Below are 17,275 nucleotides of genomic sequence, written 5' to 3'. Positions count from 1 at the left end.
CATGACAGCAGCAGAGAAACTGTCAACCTGTGAGTTGAGGGGAGGATATAGGGCAAAAGACGAAGGTGTCCAGGGAAAATAAGAAGAAGGGCAACAAAGCTCAACCACAGCAGAAGAGGTTCAGGCCTGTGAGCTGCTCTCCGTCTGTTTTTAGACAGGGGTACGTCAGCCGTTGCCGTGCCGACATACCCTTATATGTCAAAGGTTAGCAAGTGGTATGTTAGAGGGTAGAATGGGCTGAGACAAGAGGGGGAGTGAGTGAAAGGAGCAGAGTGCAGCTTTTACTGGAGCAGAGCTCCACCTGGTGGTCAAAAGTCAGAGTCAGGTTCATTCAGAGGAACGACTCATTCAGGAGCTGCAGGCATGTGTAAAGTCCGGCCCATGGGACAAATGCCATCCAAGTTCAAATTTCCTTTTATGAATAATGAGCTTCCACTAGCATGGTCAACAAACATGATTTCTATGTTGTGGTTGCCCAAATTATGTTTTAACCCTATTTAAATGACGTGTGCTGCTGACCTCTTGGCCAGGTCACCATTGAAAAAGAGATCCTGATGTCAATGGGCTTTACACCTAAAAAAATAAAGGTTAAATAAATAAAAAATAAATAAAATTAAGCTTTGGCAACATTGTTAAGCGACCCTTCGTTGACACTTTCTTGCTCATTTCTAAAATTTCTACTGTAAATAAAGAATAAATAAAAGTTCACAGTGAAAACCTCCACTTCAAATGGAAATTTACATTTTATCAGTGTAATACGAAACTAAAATACTGCTAACTGTGAAACAGTGGGAAAAATGTGGCTAATTGACAGTAATTTGGTCAAATGTATTTAGATGTATTTATTTTCTATGTGAAGAAAAGAAAATTATACCATTGCAATGCATGTTCATTAGTCAACTTGCATTTGAAGTAAGGCCAAATGGTTAGCACATATGTATTTTCACCTCACGGAATCTGTCCCTCTTTGCCTAAAGTATGAACATCCTTGATCCACTACATCAACACCACACAGACTCACAAACAGCCCACACAAACACTGGAATAACACTTCAATGATTTATTCGGTGACAAAACAGCAGAGAAACCCGCCCCAGGTGAGGTCACATGACCACAAGTTTTCTCAACACAAGAGAAGCACAAACCAAAGAATTATCTACATCATCTTTTATGGGCCAATGTGTGTGTGCAGGTACAAAGGCTTCAATGCACAAATTGTCTGCAGCTTTTCTCTTTTTTTATGCTTCACCCCTACGTGAACACCAACAATCAACAGCCAATAACAGCATAAGTTTGATTAGCAATGACACCTGAACAATTTCCAGCCTTACATTTGCAGAAATCCTTAAAGTTAACCAGCTAAGTTTGTTATCAAGATGTTTTAAGACAGTCCGCTTGCAGATGAAAGTCTTTAGATTGCAGAGTGGAAGCAGAGTCAGTCAGATACTGTCAGGATTTCACAAATATCAGACTCATTCTTAAGGAACTCAGAGGGAAGTGAATTTGTGTGGTTGTGCTTGTTGATGTGTGGGTTGCTGCAGGGATGTGCCATGGCGCTCCTGGTCAGACTCTGTCTCAAGTATACGTGTCTCCGTATCTGCGATGACCATCGCCAATCAGCTGTGTCTTCTCGCTGGCGTTGGTCGGCTGGTGGACAATCGGCGTGTCGGTATCTGCAAAGAGACAAGCATAAGAAATGTCTTCTGGGGAAACTTTATTACAGCTGCTCCACTCTGTTCCTGTGGATGGATTACCAACATCTTTGATATTATTGAACAATCACACCACCCTGAATTAGATCTCACTTTTTTGAGAAACATAGCATAACATTTCTGTTAGACTGCTTTGGCCTATATGTGCCACAGTGAACAACAGGTTGTTTTCACCTTTCGGCCCATCCAATCAAGGCTCACCACAGCGAATGAGCTTTCGCTGATCTGCACAGGTTGTTTTGGGAGAAATGTTTTATGCTGGATGCATTTACTGGCACAACCGGGAGACCAGAAGTTAGGCAGCGGTGTGAAGGGTCTAGCCCTAAGACCCACTCTGGTTTTTTCTTTGACTCATTGTACCCCCACCAAACCCAGGTTTCCTGCGTTACTATCCTACATCCAGCCTACTGAGCCATCCAGCCCGACAGCTAACCTTATGTTATCCCTGTTGACCACACCCATTTCATGTTCCATTGTTTTAAATGTTAAATTTGGCCAATTTTGTTGAATTTGTATGATGGCAAACGCTTATATCTCTTCCTCTTCTCATCTTGACTTTCGTACTTCGTACGTAATTTGTCATTTTTGTGAGTGAATTTGCTTTGTTTTGAGGTTTCTCCAAAAGGCCTGAAGGCCTGTACTTTTAAAAACAAATAATTTAGTATACCCTAACTTTATTTAATGGGGCTATATTGTTTGTATTGGACTAACGTTTTTTTATCGATGTTGGATTGAAAGTACTCTCACCAGTTGTTCCACTGTTTGATTTGGTAATCTCACTGTGAAAGAAAAGAAAGCTCTAAGCAATGTGGTTCGTTCTGCCAGCAGGACTATCAGATGCAACCTTCCAGTCTTGGAAACTATTTATAAATCCAGGATCTTAACTAGTGCAACTCGGATCATAAAGGATCTCTTTGGTCATCCTGCCACTGCGATGTTTGACCTTCTGTCATTTGGGAGAAGATATTGCGCAATTAAATATACAACATCACGTCCTGCCAGAAGCTTCATTCCTCAGGCTGTGAGGTCTTTGAATGAAGCAAGAAGATGAGGATTGAACTACGGTAGGCTGCACTTAAGAGGTGCACTTTAACTGCTACAGTTGGCTGAGGAGCAAATTAATTAAATTAATTTATCTACTTTTATATGCTTTTTATATTTGGTCTTATCAAGTCCTTCTAATTTATCTATTTATGCTTTTGATTTATGTCTTTGTGGTTTTTTGTTGTCTATGTGGGGACACCTGCAGATGTCCTGGTTTGATTTATTACAAATGGCAAATAAATTGCTTGATTGATTGACCTTTAAACACAATATCTATTGACTTGAGTACTGCATTTGTGAATGAAGTCCACCATATTGAAGCATCATAATCAATACTCATATTCTGGTCTATGCTTCCATAAACATCCCAATATTCTTTCCCAACTCCACATCAGCTTGTACTTGGTGATGGATGATCGTAAAAGCATAAACATCAAAATGAACTCTCCTTAATCCTTACTTTTGTCATTGTGCTGGTTTCATGTCTGAAATATCCTATAAATAGGTGTTGATTATAGTTAAACACTCATTGATATTTTTTTTAACTTGATATTTTCAGATGTGAATTTTGGTGAACTTTTAGTGTCTGTGAAGTTGGAGAACAGCTGGAACCAAACATTCTGTCAACTATGTAGATTTTCTGTTTTAAAATGTCAAACTGTTAGATTTCAGTAACGTGTTTATTTTTAACAAATGGAACTTTTCCGTTTAACAAATGAAACAAAGACTAATTGTCATCTTACCATTGTCTGGATCATTGCGTATCTCCTCCTCCAGGTCGTCAGGTGACACATAATCTGGCCCCGCCCCCTCACCTGCGGGCGGGGGCTTAAGTTTTCCACAGCAGCAGTTGCAGCAGCAGCAGAGGCAGCAGCCGCAGTAACATCCGGTCAGGATCCCACACAGCAAAAAAAGACCCTGGAAGAGAATCAGGGCTTGAAAGGTCACATCAGGTCAACGTCGTCCTGCGTTTCTGCTCAGAATTGACATAAACCCCACCTTAGCCCACCAGGTAGACAGCATGAAGTATGTGTTGACATTATCTTCCCCAAACTGTTGGGCCACGTAGAGCCCCAGAGATCCGTATGAATCGTAGATGTTCCTCTTGCTGAGGTCGGTCAGCACAGAGTGAGCGTTGTTTAGCTCCTTGAACTTATCCGCTGCCTCTGGGTTCTCTGGGTTCTTGTCCGGATGGTACCGCAACGCCAACTTCCTGACACCAGATTAAAAGGGAGATGATGCTCATAACTGTTTTACACAAGTGGTTCAGAGGAACATGTTCTTTAGGAACTGAGGATCAGCTGAAAGGCTTCAGAACTTACCGTGTAAATGTTTACATTTTCCTTAAATCTACCTTCATACTCATAAACCACCAGCAGTCTGAACTTGTGGGCAATAGTCATTTAATGCAGACTGCTTTTTCATTATTACATGTAACACACAATTTCCAATGTGTTTGGTGAGTCTTGTTTATTAAATGTTTTTTTAAAAAGTGATTCAGCAAAAAAAATTTAAAAAAGCACTGCGTTTAAGCATCTAGAATCAAGTAGAATCAAGAGGGAGACAAAGATGAGGAGGGATGAGAGTTATCTGAGCTCCTGTAGGTTGTGAGGGAGCATGAGGCATAAACTACAGATAAACCTCAGATATTCATGACAGACAAAATACAAACTAGGCAGGAAAACAATCCCTATAATTGTTATCTGACACTGCCTCTCTGAACCTAACATTTAAGCCCCACTTCAGTCATCCTTTGATCTATTTGGTCTTTTAATTATAATTATGCATTTTGTGTTCAGTTCTTAAAAAAATTTAGCTTTGCATTTCCAGATATAATAATTAAAAAAAACTGTGTTGTTTGTTAGAGCATAGTTTCTACAGAGCGGCAGGATTTCATTTGAAATTTCCCAATGAATTGTGGGTGGGACTTTTTCATTTCCCATCATCCCTTTGTTTACATGCTCTCCTGCTAGCTTACAGCACCTCATAACTCCCCAACCTGACTTTTATAGTGAAACAAAAATAGTGGGCAATATCAGAGCTATCCATCTGTACATATTAGAGCCAGATGTCAGCTCAGGCGAGGAAAACAAAGACGGACATGGATCTAGTCTACAAGTGGATGCATCGGAGTGGAGGAGGGAGCCTGTGGTCAGCCAATTGTATTTTCTACAAAACAACTTAAAGCTTTTTCAATTAAAAAGAAATACTCAGAAACAAAATTTGAAGCTTAATTTCTTTATACTGTGTGTCTTCAATCATAAGAAAAATGTTAAATCATTGCAGTGCAGCAAACAGGAAACACAATAATAAATATGGTTAAAGTGTAAAATTAATTAAATCAAAATGTTACCAAAGATAAACAAATAAAAAGTAAACCACAGCAACCCAATTCTGCAACAGTGAGAAAATGCGTTTTCATATCTTTTGTATTGTAACCATTTACTCTGGAAATGGAACAAAAAAAATAGCGTCCAGCTTTGAAATAATATGATTATAACTGATTAGTTGATCAGAGTTTTTTTTTTTTATTTATTTAAATAACCTATAAAAATAGCAATGCACAAACACTTTGAGTTAATGCTTCCATGCTTTTTTAACTAATGTAATATCAGCTCCATCCTGTTTATTAAGCATGTGACTGCAGGAGAGTGGGAAGCTGTAAACTCACCTGTAAGACTTCTTGATTTCGTCATGGCTGCAGCCTTTCTCCAACCCTAAGATCTGATACAAAGACTCCCCAGAGGTCGACAGAGTTCGCTGCTTCCCTTCAGACATCCTGACACCATCACCTGTCACAGATGCAGGAACATCACACAGATGAAGCAGACAGATAAGATGCCTCAGTGCTAGTTGGACTTTAAAAAAATATATATATCTTTGATTAACACCCCAGTGGCCTGAAGCTGCCTGTAAGCAGGTAATATCAGATGATGGAATAAGTGTAATGATTGTGAATGTATTCAAAGATGACTGAACTCTAGTTGCTTGATGGAGTTTTCACCAGATATATGTGATCCAACAGGTCATAACCATCCCAACAGTTCACTAATTAGTTTTAAGCATTTACATCTTAGCATAACTTGATATGACTTATGTAGGGTGAATAAAAAAGACTAGAAATTTTTAATTTCCATCAAAGACATAAGCATGTTTGAAGCTGACTGCTGCAGCTGACCATTGTAAATGCTGACACCTGCTTAAGTATCAAAGGCAAATAAAGCATCTACAACCATTTTCAAACCTTTCAATTTACAGTTGTAATATTAAATTCTCAAAAGCAGTAAAAAAAACTGTATAGTTTGGACAAAAACTGGATATAGCTTGAGTAAGAATCAAGTTAAATTGTAGAGAGCTAAACAGCGGGAAAAAAAAACCAAAAGTCTAACAATATTGGGGGAAAAAAATGAATAGTTAACAGTTTTCAGAGTATCAAAAACTATTAATACATAAGTTATTACATAACCTTGAATTTAAGTTTGACGAAGTTTGAGTATTTACTAAATATGTTGAATAATTGTTCATATTGTTTTTGAAATTTTCCAAGAAAGACTGAAGAACCCGCAAAATTTAATATTTCAGAAACAAAAGCACAAAAAGACTTAAATGTATAAGAATGGTAAGATTTCCTCTGGATTGTTCAAAGTTTGAAAGATCTAGTTTGTTGAATTTTTGATGAAGTTTTAGCTCTCAGCTGTCAAAGTTTTAATTGTCCATTTTCAGTGAGCACATCTGTTTAATTTTCCAAAAAGCATTCAAGTGACTAAAAACAAAAAGCATGAATATGAATGTCCTGATGGAGCTGAAACCAGAATGACTGAAATAGCTGAAAACATGGTGAAGATTTTACACACAAAAGAAATCCAGACAAGATCCACAAATGTATACTACGGCTCTCACAATAAGTGCAGTTTGTTGTTGACTAAACTGAGCCTGAGGAACAAGTGTAATGTTTGCATAAAATGACCATGAATTAATAATGTCTACTGGTCTCTCCAATTGGAGCTCCTGGCGCCAAATGCACAGGTAAACTTACAAAAATGAACTCTCAAAGGAAGCTGTTTACCTGCAGAGAAATACTGTCATGGAGGAGCCAGCAGCTGCAGAGAGCCCAGGACAGAGCATCCACTCTGATCAATAATTCATGACAGATTCTCTGACATCAGCTTTAAAGCAAGGACGTCACCAAAACTCAAAGATCTGACCCTGAACTGTTATGAAGATTCTGATGAGAAAGATTTAAGGATGATTAATTAATAATAATGGAAAAATAATGACACAAGGTTGTTGTTGGTGAAGATGAGGAAGGCCTCAGACATAAAACTCAACCACAAGTGAACCCAATTTCCTGAACAGAACCAGAAATAGAAGTAGCCTTTAGGCTGGGGAGGCTCTGCTACAGCCTGGGGTGATCTCTTTCATTTTGATCATCCAGGTTCAGATTTGGGGATTCCTTAGCAGGTCTCCCCTTTTTCCAAGTGAGACAAATGACTGTGATGATGGCACACAGGTGATGCAGTCAATTCTGTCAAGGAAGCCAAAGAAAAATTACCTGACTGTTGAGGACTTGCAGCTTCTCAGCACGTCGTGTCCTCCCCAAACGTCTACCTGTCCAGGTGTTCGGGTCTGGACTAGTGACTCACAGGATCTCTGACAGCCTCCATCAAACATTCAGCAGGAGCTTGGCTCAGGTGACCACTGGACGCCACGCCTGCTCAGGTTTCCAAGAAACGCTCTGGTAGATGCTTTGTGGTAGAGAGAGGGGAGGTTTCTATAGCAACCGTAACAGGACTGACATACAGACTGATGATGAGGAAACAGTTTCTTAATCGGAATTGAGATACTGGCAACTGATTGATCCAAATGTAAGTCAGTTGGGTGTCATCACAAAACTATTGGTGAAGGACCAGAAAAACCAACCTTCACACAAAAGCTGTGGAACCCAGAACCTCCAAAACACCGGAACACCGGAATGAGCTTTAACTCTTCAGTTCATATGCTGCCGCAGTGCATTCACGTGATTGCAGGGGGCGCTGTTCCAACTGCACAAAATCAACTCCATCTTTGTTGTTAAAAAACAATCCTCCATCTCACCTTCCAGGAATTATTCTGCCACCAGTAGAAAAATCCAGAAGACATTAGGTGGGACGGCACGATTAAAACATTTAATAAATATCTAAACACATAAAAAGATTCAAAAAAATAAAAAAATAAGTATTTCCTAAAAGGGTTTTCATTGTTTGTCTGTAAATATTTGTTGTAGTTGTTGCTTTTGCTCTAGACTATGAAGTCATTTTTGTGCTACCATATTAAACAAAAATCCAGTTTGGAGTGATTTTTGTTTGCAATATGTTGGCACAAAAATTACTTCACACTTGCCTGCTTTAAAAAGACAGATGAGACTTAGGTTTTGTATTATTTTTGGCATTTTTACATCATCCACGTTTCCCATCGCTGATCTTCCACATGCTTGAAGAATTTGCAAACATTCAAGCACAAAAACCGTATTTAGGAACAAAACTTTATTTGTTCATCACATTTCAGATGTAAGGCTGACATACAGAAAAATCAATTAAAGAAAATAAAATAAATGTATTGAATAGTATATATATAAATACAAGGTTTCAAAAGCTCTGTATTGTGATGGATAGGATGTCTGTCCAAGCTGTATCTCACCTTCACCCAATAGTAGCTGGGAAAAGCTCCAGCAACCCTGTGATCCCGAAAGGTATTAGGTGGATTTAGAAAATGCATGGATGAAGTTTAAAAGGAATAAGGAAAATAGATGATGTTTAGATAAAGGAAAAAAAATATCCTCAATCAAAGTTTGGAGCCATTAACAGCAATAATGAGTCTAAACAAAGTTTCTGATTTTGGGGGTATTTTCTGATTTTCAAACATCTGAATCAAACTCAACAGGAACTTTAATTTTAAAATTATTTTTTTTTAATGTGTGTGTATTTTCATGTTCAGGAAGTCAACTGTAAACCAACTTCTAACTTGGTGTGAACCTTCATTTTGAGAAACTCTTTGATTAGGACATAGTTTTAAATAAATCGACATATTATCTGCATAATGTTAAACATTGTTTGAAAGATAAAAAAAGCTGAAGTTGTGACTGTTAATGAACCACGAATGGAGCTCCGGGGTATTCTGTGTCATCTGATCAAGCTCAGATTTTTGGTCAGTCAAAGCCTGCCTTTAAAATATTACATTAACCATCTAAGGGTAGTACTGTACTCCATAACACATGATTACCTTTTAGTAGAGGATTTTAGGCTCCTCTGAGTTTGATCAGATTCACCTGAGCAGGATAGACATCACTACAAAACTATTGACATCATTCCAGTTCAGTAGATAGATGACAAACAGGACAGTAAAACATTTTGCCTGTAAGCTTCTTTTAAAGAGCAAAAATTGAGGAATTTTAAAAGCAACGTCAGTCTGAAAGGCATTCAGTTTTTATCATGGCAGAGCAGCTCCATGTTTCCAGTTGTTGCACATTAGTGGTCCAATCATCTCATCATGCAGGGTTACACTGGCATCTGCAGCTGTGAGTACTCGTCCTGTCCCTCCTTTTCATCCAGCTGAGGCTCCACATCATCAGCATCAAGCTGCAGAATCAAAGGTCACAGGTCAAACTAGTTTACAGAACTGAGCTGTAGCTGTAGAAGGAGCATGTGCAGCAAAGAGACATAATAATGAACAAATGTCAAAACGTGACCGTCATCTTTAAAGGGAGTCGCCCCTTCAAGAGGAGAAGAGAACGGCTCAGAGTATCAATTGAAACATTATAAAATCCCTCTTACAACCTAAAAGACTGAAGCTAATGCAGCTAGTAATATAAATAAGCCTTAAAGGATTTTTAAGATCAAAAGAGCCTGTGAACCATGTAACACAAAAGACAGGGAACGGGTAAAAATACTTTACATGGAGACAGGGCAAAATGGTTCGTGTGTTGTGATCATCTCACACGATTTCTCCACCCCTGTCTCCAAAAATGTTGATTTGAATCAATTTTCCTGGAGGAGCTGCATAAATGTCTCAGTGCGGTAGGTTTTGCTTTTTTCTGTCCACTGCAAGAACTATATAGAATAAATAGATAGCACAAAATTATAATATGTGAAGAAAAAGTATAGGTACTGACCTCTTAGACCTAACATACAAAATTAATTTTTAAAAAATCTTTACGTATCATTTTTTATTTTCATGTTTTTAATGTTTGATTGGGTTTTTTAGGTTTTATTTTCCTCTTTGTCTTGTTATGGTTCTTGTTTCTTAAAACCCACCTTTAATTAGGAGGTGAAAATACATAAATCGGATTAAATATGTGCCAGTTTGTTTGTCTAATTTTTAGGCTTTGTATCCATCAGTGTTCTTCACAGTCCACAGCAACAGTGAGAAGAAAAGAGAGCTCAAAAGGTTCAGAAAGGAGATCAATGAGATGTTCAAAACTTGACCCTCATTTAGATATGAGTTGATGTGGCGTTAGATTAATTTATGAGTTTAAAGACTTTTTTGTCTTGACTTTTTCTTAATCATGCATAATATTTTCTGTCTGGTCAATTGATGAATGACATGGGGGATTATTCTAGCTTCCCACTTACTGAGTATTTGTCAAATTTATTTTGGAGTTTGATTTTTTTGACTTGAGGTTTTTGTCATTGAAATTGTATTTGCTTGCAGAGAATGTCAATTGAATAACAATAAACTTCAATTTCCTCTGATTATCCAGAATGTGTCCTGTACAGAAGTATTTTACAGTTTTTCCCCTTACTTTCCATATCAAATACAGATTCTTTCTTTGTGTTTTTTGACATCCAGATATAAAAATTATCGTTACGTTGCATCACTGCTATTCTTTTAATATGACTAACAATAAAGGTTCTGTTTAGCGACCAGTCTTTATCTTGAAGACACCTCAAGTGATGCTAGGGTGAAGTTGAGGGAGGGACTCACACTCTGTAGCTCCCTGGAGCTGAAGAGGCGGGGCAGCAGCAGCTTCCTCAGCGGGATGGTCAACAGCAGCATGAAGGGGAACGCTGCAGCCGCTGCTGTTGCCATGATGACCCACAGCAGTGATAGGCACAAAAGCTGGACCAGAGTGAACATATGCATCCTTAATGTACGCACCTGCAGGAGGGCAAAAACACAGGTGAGACAACAGAACTGTAGGAAACTATGTATTATTCTTTTAATATTATGTTTGTTTCCTCACTTAATTTTTACAATGATATGTAAGTAAAATTTACGCTGCAGACAATTTCCAAAATGCTGATCTGTTCCAGTTAAATTCACTTAAATTTTATTTATATAGCCCAATGTGATAAAATAAAAAAATTGTCTCATGGGCTTCATGCCAGTAATTATAGAGAATCAGAAAGTCGGTCATAAAATATAAACAATAGCTAATTGCTAAACTAAACTGACAAAATAAGTAAAATTAAATTGTATGTTCTTCATTCACCGAGCGGACGTAGTTGAGGTCTGGGTGGTATTTTGGTGGCATCAGCAATAGGATGAGTCTTTCTGTGAGCTGGATCCCGTTCAATGACATCACACCCATGTAGAGGAAGATGCCAAACAGCACAGCCAGAGGAATCTGACGTAGAACCTCTCCAATGGTGATGGATAAACCTGATGGAGGGGAGAAAAGGTCAGAAGGCGAAAAGAAGCAACGTCTGATGAGATTAATATGTTAAATCCTCACCACACCTACTAAAACTGCCACCACAAACGCCGTCACCCTCTGCTCCTTCACCTCCTGGATACAAGGCTTGTCTCCAGGGGTGACGGCTTTACTCATGACGGTCAGGGCGTTGGTGTGAGTGACAGATCGAACGGTGGCAGCCGATAACCATGGCAATCCAAACAGGGCAGAGATCCCGCCTGTCACCACAATGATCAGGAGGTCACTGTGAAAACCGGTCCCCTTTACCAGCATCCTCTCCTTCTTACTGACGATGAGCCTGCAGGAAATGCAAGAAATTACCATGTGACACAAAATATTCTCACTGTTTTAAATAAAGTGAGACTAAAACACATCTAGTCTTTGAAGGCTGAAAGTGGGGTTTCTGCTGCTCATCAGTAAGCAGTTAGACGGAAGAAGAGATCATTTCACACTAGAAGAGTTTTGGCTTTTTTTTTTAACTTGTTCACATATCAAAGAATCATTGAGAAAGATTCTAAAACTAAAGTCTCAGCTAAAGTTCATTTTTTAGCATGCTATCTTATCAAAACTAAAAGTTATTGAAAATCAAGCCAAAAATTAAACATTCTTAGGTTAAATTTCCAAGTGAATTTTGTGCTACTCTACAAAAATCTTGTGCAAATCAATACCAATAGGAGGGACAACCCCACATTATACTCGGTCTGTTTTATGTGAAGAAAAACAAGTTGTACGCTGTGATCTGTGACTCCATGAAGACCAGAATGAAGACGAGAATGGCCGGCAGGATGCTGGCTCCCATCATCCAAACAGGAAACTGTCCATCTGAACCCAAAGGGGAGATAAACCACCCTCTCTTCTCCGGAGTGGAAACTGACAATCCACTGGGCACGTTCAGCTTCTGTAAGGAGGAGAAGTCCACCTGTCAGATCTGTCTCTGCTCGTCTGTGTGCTTCTATCCATGACCTCAGAACTGACCTGGGTGTAGGTGTCCTCTACACTGTAGTCCACCAGCACCATGATGAGGATCGCGATTGGAACGCCAAAGTCTCCAATGACTCTTCGAATCTAAAACACATAAAGTCACATATTGAAGGAAAAGAAAGGAAAACAGAGATCCAGTTGGTCACACAAAACTCTGGAAGCAAGTTCTACTGGACATAAAGTATAACACTTTTAAGAAGTGCAACATGAAAGTTCATTGGACCTCCGAGGGTCATTAAAGCCTGTGGTACCAACTTTATTACCACCATAGGTTCTTTAAGTTTGTAGGTTTGGAGAAAAAGTCAAGATCAGGAGATGTTCCCCCTTAACACAAACATCCGAACTGTCTGAGTGGTCCCTCCAATCTAATCATATCCATACATACTCCTGGACTTCAGTAACTTCAGTCTGAACTAAAATGGAGTCAAAGTCTGAATGTACTGACCCTCCCAGGGAAGAAGGAGCTGTTCTTGAACATGCGCAGATAGAAAGCGATAAAGTATGTTCCCGCCATGAGGACCAACGACAGCAGAGCCGTGTTTGGTTCTCCAACAACCTTCTCAGCAGCCACAGTGGAGTTGATCAAAGACAGAGGTAGTGTGGTGTTTTCAGATTGGCAGCCTCGGAGTGGATGTTCCTTGAAGATCTAGGAGAGTCCAACAAATATAAACATATCTGTATCATTCTTTTTTTTTTTTTAAGCCAACATTAAGTTAATTATATATTTTAAAATTAAATCCAGAAACAGCTTTTCTTATCATTTGTTTTACAAACACTATCACTCTTGTTTGAGGTCTTTAAACTTACTTTGACTAGTTTTGCAAACGTCTCATAGATGAAGATGAGTGAAATGAGGAAGGAGAAGATCTCCTGAGTGAAGCGGGAAACAAAGCGAACTAGGATGCTCCCTTCAAAAGCCACGGTCAGGACAACAATGAGCACCAACCAGAACCCGATCCAGACCCGGCCAGTCAGGTACTCGATGCCATTGTCTCTGCAGAACTGTGAAGAACAGGACAGTTGTATGTCACCGGTCAGCCTCACGTGGAGCAGGGCAGGGCGGGACAACTGAGATGACTAAACTCACATTATAGAAAGCCTCTTCAAAAACCAGCAGAGGTCCAGAGAAACCGATAATCAGCAGAGGTTGAGCCCCCAGCAAACTGAACACGATGCCCTGCAGTGATGTGGCAACTATCAGCTCCGACACACCGATCAGACCCTCTGTTTTCTCACCTGCGCCACAAACAGAGATCAGAGTACTAACATTTTTACAACTTATTATTCTTGGGATCATGTCTACATTTTCTTTAAGGGACAACTGTTACCGAGAAGTCCACCAAAGGTGATGGCAGGTGACAGAGCAGCGAAGAAGATGAAGATGACAGCGGCCATGCACTGAGGGTTCAGAGCATCCTGGATGTCACTGAGGTACTGAGGGTAGCGCCGCGTCACGTCTTTGATCAGACCGCCGAAAAGACGGCCCGAGCGGCGGAGCGGATCGTCACTGGGTTTGGAGGGAACGAGAGAATCTGGAAGAGGGAATGACAGTCAATATCTGTTCAATATCTGCTAAGCACTGGCACTCCACAGGGCTGTGTGTTAAGTCCTTTCCTTTAAATTGTGCTTTTTCAGCTCAGGATGTGGTTACTTGGGGGTTTTTGAACAAAGATTTTTTAGGTGATGTGGCTTACATAACTGCAGTCTTAAAAATCATAAATTTATCATCCCAAGAACCTTAGACTCACCACCCTCTTCATGAACTTGGTCCTGTTTCTCCAGCAGCTTGTTGTTTTGCTCATTCTCCCTCCTCAGCATCATGTCAGATGAGTGGATCAGCATTTCTCCACTGACCTCAGAAGGAGGGAGGACAACGCTGCACTCCAGGAAACTGTTGATGGCTGTCAGCAGCTCCTGCCGATCCTCTGTGTGGTATGCCATCTCATGGAAATGCTGAAATACCACAGAATCTTTATCTGGCCACCAATGATAATCATCATTTTTCAAGAGATTTTCTGCTGGCACTCACTTTGTCTGACATGAGCATCGAGATTGAACGTCCGATCTGATGGTAGTCAATGTTGACAGAAGGTGGTCCCAGCAGGAGGAAGAGAAACTTTACAGGGACCGGAACCTCCAGGACAGACTCTAGAAGAACTGACTCCTGGAGCCTCACGAAGGCCATGGAAGGCTGGTCCAGAAAGCCCACACTACCTGCAGGAGCAGTGGAGGAACCAAATGACCTCAATGAAGCTGGTTCCGTACATGCAGAAACTCTAAGTAGTAATCTGAAAGCAATGTATTTTCATGTTTTTGTTTGGGCTAAACACAATGAGTTTTGGGAAGTTTTTACGTCTCCTTTTTTAAACCTGAATCTGATTTCCTACGTACCTACGAGCACCAACGTGGCTTCGGCTCGTGCTGAGATCTTCTCCATCAGCTGCATCTCAGGATTTGGCCTGGAGTTCCCGAACTGCTGTTTGTCCGTCTGGCAGCAGAGTTCTGATTGGTTGTTGAGTCTTTCCATCACAGAGGCCATAGCGGCTGCAGAGATGCTTCTGCTAAAGAAGTTTCTGTCTTTTTCATCACTGGGATGGCTGATGAGAGAAGAAACATGTTTTATTGAGAGGGAATTGAAAAATTGAGGAGTTTTGTCTCTTCATCAGAAGCATCTAATGTGTGAGTCTGTGAAATGTGTACCTGTGTCGCAGCAGCAAAGCTCTAAGCAAGTTGTCTCTGTCCTCAGCTTTGATCTGATCTGAGAGGAGCATCTGCTCCACCACCTGCTGAGCAATCCCCGGTAGAGTCTTCTGCTTCAGATCGAGGAGCACTGCACCTGAAACCGCAACATCACTACCATCATCATCACTGCATCAACTGTGCACTTATCCACTTATCCTGCTAGATTCAAATGAGAAGACTCAACAAGGTGAAGGTCTTCAGTGGGTCTCCTCACCATGGGAGATGGCTTTTTGGAGTTCGAGCAGAGAGTGAAAGGACAGGCAGCTGACGGGAGGCCTCCCCCAGAACTCTGTGTCCTCCTCCTCCATCTCTTCCTCAAACCTGAACCATCGAGCTGTCTCCCTCCACTGCAGCTCCTGGTTCTGGTCAATCACCAGCTCATTCAGCTCCACGAACACCTGAAACAGACGCCACAGACTGCACTGAAGATCTAGTCTGCAGCTCCAAATCTCTCTAGAATGAAAGGTGAATCACACGTCCCGCTATGAAGATCCCATGTAGTTTGGTCTGAATGACAAGTTGCGTTAAAAGAACACATCAAAGGTGTATTTGGATGAAATAGTTGCAAATTTTCTCAAAGTTTAAAATCCAGAAATAACAAAAGTGATCCAAGACAAACTCAATCTGGTCTGTGCACAGCTCTACCTTGTTCTGTTGGCTCTTCAGTTCCAAGCCCATCATCATGAAGACCAAAAACAAATGTCCCAGAAATGAAGCTGGGCCCAGATTTTACCTGACGCCCCCCACCTGCCTCCACCTTTCCCTACACGGTGCCCAGTTTCCCACCTGCTTACAAAACCACTTGGATTAACCGGATCAAACTTTGGGCTCGTCTTTCCTGACCTCCAACAGGGAAGATCACGTCATTCTGTTCCCACCAGACCACCTGAACACCGACACGTTTTGTTCCAGTGGATCTCAGCGCTGTCAGTCATCCCTGTTTTAGAGACTTTCCTGTCTGAGCCGGGTTCAGGTTCTGTTCAGCTCCAAAATGGCCAAGAGGAACCAGACTGAACATCACACTGGGAAGCACATAAACCATTCCTAACGCTCTGAAGGGCTTTATTCCACAGCAAAACATGTATTTTTTTTCAAGCTCAAATACATCAAGATAGTTATCAATCTTTGTAGAGTAAAACATGTTGAAGCACTCAGCCTATTTTTTAGAGAAAAGCAATTCTAAGAGAAAGAAAAAACTCAGATTTTGTATGAAGTCAGTTTTCTTTACATGAAGAGAACCTATCCACAATTACTAATAAACTAAAATGAACTACAGATAATCTGAATTTTGAGTATTTTATCAGTGATATCCACGTGTAAAGATCAATCCTCATGAATGGAAGAAGAGACGTGTCACGATGAAGGCTAGTGTGTAATGAAGATCTAGTCTAGATATCATAAGAAGTCTCTCAATGCCCCTAACCTCATGAGGCGTACAGTCTGATGACAGGTGAGGGGTGGACCGGTCTGATCCTTGGTTTTTGGAGGCATGGAGGGTTGCTTCTCTGAAGTTCCGCCTTAGAGTGTTACATCGAACAGCTGAGACCTCATCCCATCTGACCTGACCTGAGGAGACACAGTCAAAGCCAAGAACCATTAAACTCATCTTTCCATCAGACAGATTACGCTGAATGTAAATTTTGAGGTCACATGACATGGAAGTTGACAATACCTATCGTTAAAGATCATGAACATAAACAAAACCCATAAACAGCTTAGTGATAAAATAAATAATAAAACATAAAATAATAAAACAAGAAAATACTATCTGGCAAGATTCCATAGATTATTCTATAGATTATTATTCATATTATTATTTATTTTCATGTTATTATTATTTATTTAACCTTTAATAATTCAGGAAAGTAATTCAATAGGCTAATTTAATTAACATTCGTGGGATGAAGAGCAAAAAGAGAAATTATACCAACTGTTTATAATAGTCAAAGCAAATATTTCATATAATTTATACCAGACTGCTTACATTCTGTTCAAAATATTCATAAACAGGAGAAACAATTAAAAAAAAACAATTTTTTATCAACATATTAAGAAATGCAAATAGAAGAATCAAACAAAGACAGAGCAGGTTTTGCTGTTAAATGTGCTGTTGTGAATATTTGAT

General features: G+C 39.9%; 2 protein-coding genes across 3 annotated transcripts; both read right to left on the bottom strand.

The window, feature by feature from the left end:
• Positions 1–1,045: 1,045 nt before the first annotated feature.
• Positions 1,046–8,140, bottom strand: LOC112144389 (dnaJ homolog subfamily C member 5). The gene is made up of 5 exons (XM_024268914.2): positions 7,309–8,140; positions 5,428–5,548; positions 3,756–3,969; positions 3,500–3,674; positions 1,046–1,673 (listed from the first exon to the last, which is right to left on the bottom strand). Exons 2-5 carry the CDS (start codon positions 5,532–5,534, stop codon positions 1,576–1,578), a joined length of 594 nt encoding a protein of 197 aa, XP_024124682.1. The 5' UTR covers positions 5,535–5,548; positions 7,309–8,140; the 3' UTR covers positions 1,046–1,575.
• A 123-nt stretch (positions 8,141–8,263) lies between these two features.
• On the bottom strand, positions 8,264–16,749 carry slc4a2a (solute carrier family 4 member 2a). 2 transcript variants are annotated; one of them, XM_036216284.1, is made up of 16 exons: positions 16,574–16,749; positions 15,365–15,548; positions 15,109–15,244; positions 14,800–15,005; positions 14,438–14,622; positions 14,157–14,361; positions 13,737–13,940; positions 13,496–13,644; positions 13,216–13,410; positions 12,854–13,054; positions 12,403–12,492; positions 12,159–12,325; positions 11,472–11,725; positions 11,224–11,393; positions 10,716–10,889; positions 8,264–9,370 (listed from the first exon to the last, which is right to left on the bottom strand). In XM_036216284.1, exons 1-16 carry the CDS (start codon positions 16,745–16,747, stop codon positions 9,290–9,292), a joined length of 2,775 nt encoding a protein of 924 aa, XP_036072177.1. In that variant the 5' UTR covers positions 16,748–16,749; the 3' UTR covers positions 8,264–9,289. The 2 variants fall into 2 exon arrangements, with proteins under 2 accessions (XP_036072177.1, XP_024124451.1); XM_024268683.2 differs by lacking the exon at positions 16,574–16,749 and adding an exon at positions 15,796–15,922.
• Positions 16,750–17,275: the final 526 nt, after the last annotated feature.

Source organism: Oryzias melastigma, linkage group LG17, assembly GCF_002922805.2.
Source record: "Oryzias melastigma strain HK-1 linkage group LG17, ASM292280v2, whole genome shotgun sequence".
In the NCBI taxonomy this organism is placed as follows: Eukaryota; Metazoa; Chordata; class Actinopteri; order Beloniformes; family Adrianichthyidae; genus Oryzias; species Oryzias melastigma.
This window is presented reverse-complemented; position numbering and strand designations above follow the sequence as displayed.

Excerpts from the sequence above, each read along its gene's own strand:
- slc4a2a (XM_036216284.1), bottom strand. The coding sequence starts at position 16,747 with ATGGTTCTTGGCTTTGACTGTGTCTCCTCAGGTCAGGTCAGATGGGAT. Across the intron at positions 13,645-13,736 it reads CACCTTTGGTGGACTTCTCG|GTGAGAAAACAGAGGGTCTG; the intron begins GTAACAGTTGTC and ends TTTGTGGCGCAG. Across the intron at positions 11,726-12,158 it reads ATGGAGTCACAGATCACAGC|GCTCATCGTCAGTAAGAAGG; the intron begins GTACAACTTGTT and ends CATTTCCTGCAG.
- LOC112144389 (XM_024268914.2), bottom strand. The coding sequence starts at position 5,534 with ATGTCTGAAGGGAAGCAGCGAACTCTGTCGACCTCTGGGGAGTCTTTG. Across the intron at positions 3,970-5,427 it reads GAAATCAAGAAGTCTTACAG|GAAGTTGGCGTTGCGGTACC; the intron begins GTGAGTTTACAG and ends ATCTGGTGTCAG. Across the intron at positions 1,674-3,499 it reads ACGCAATGATCCAGACAATG|ATACCGACACGCCGATTGTC; the intron begins GTAAGATGACAA and ends GTCTCTTTGCAG.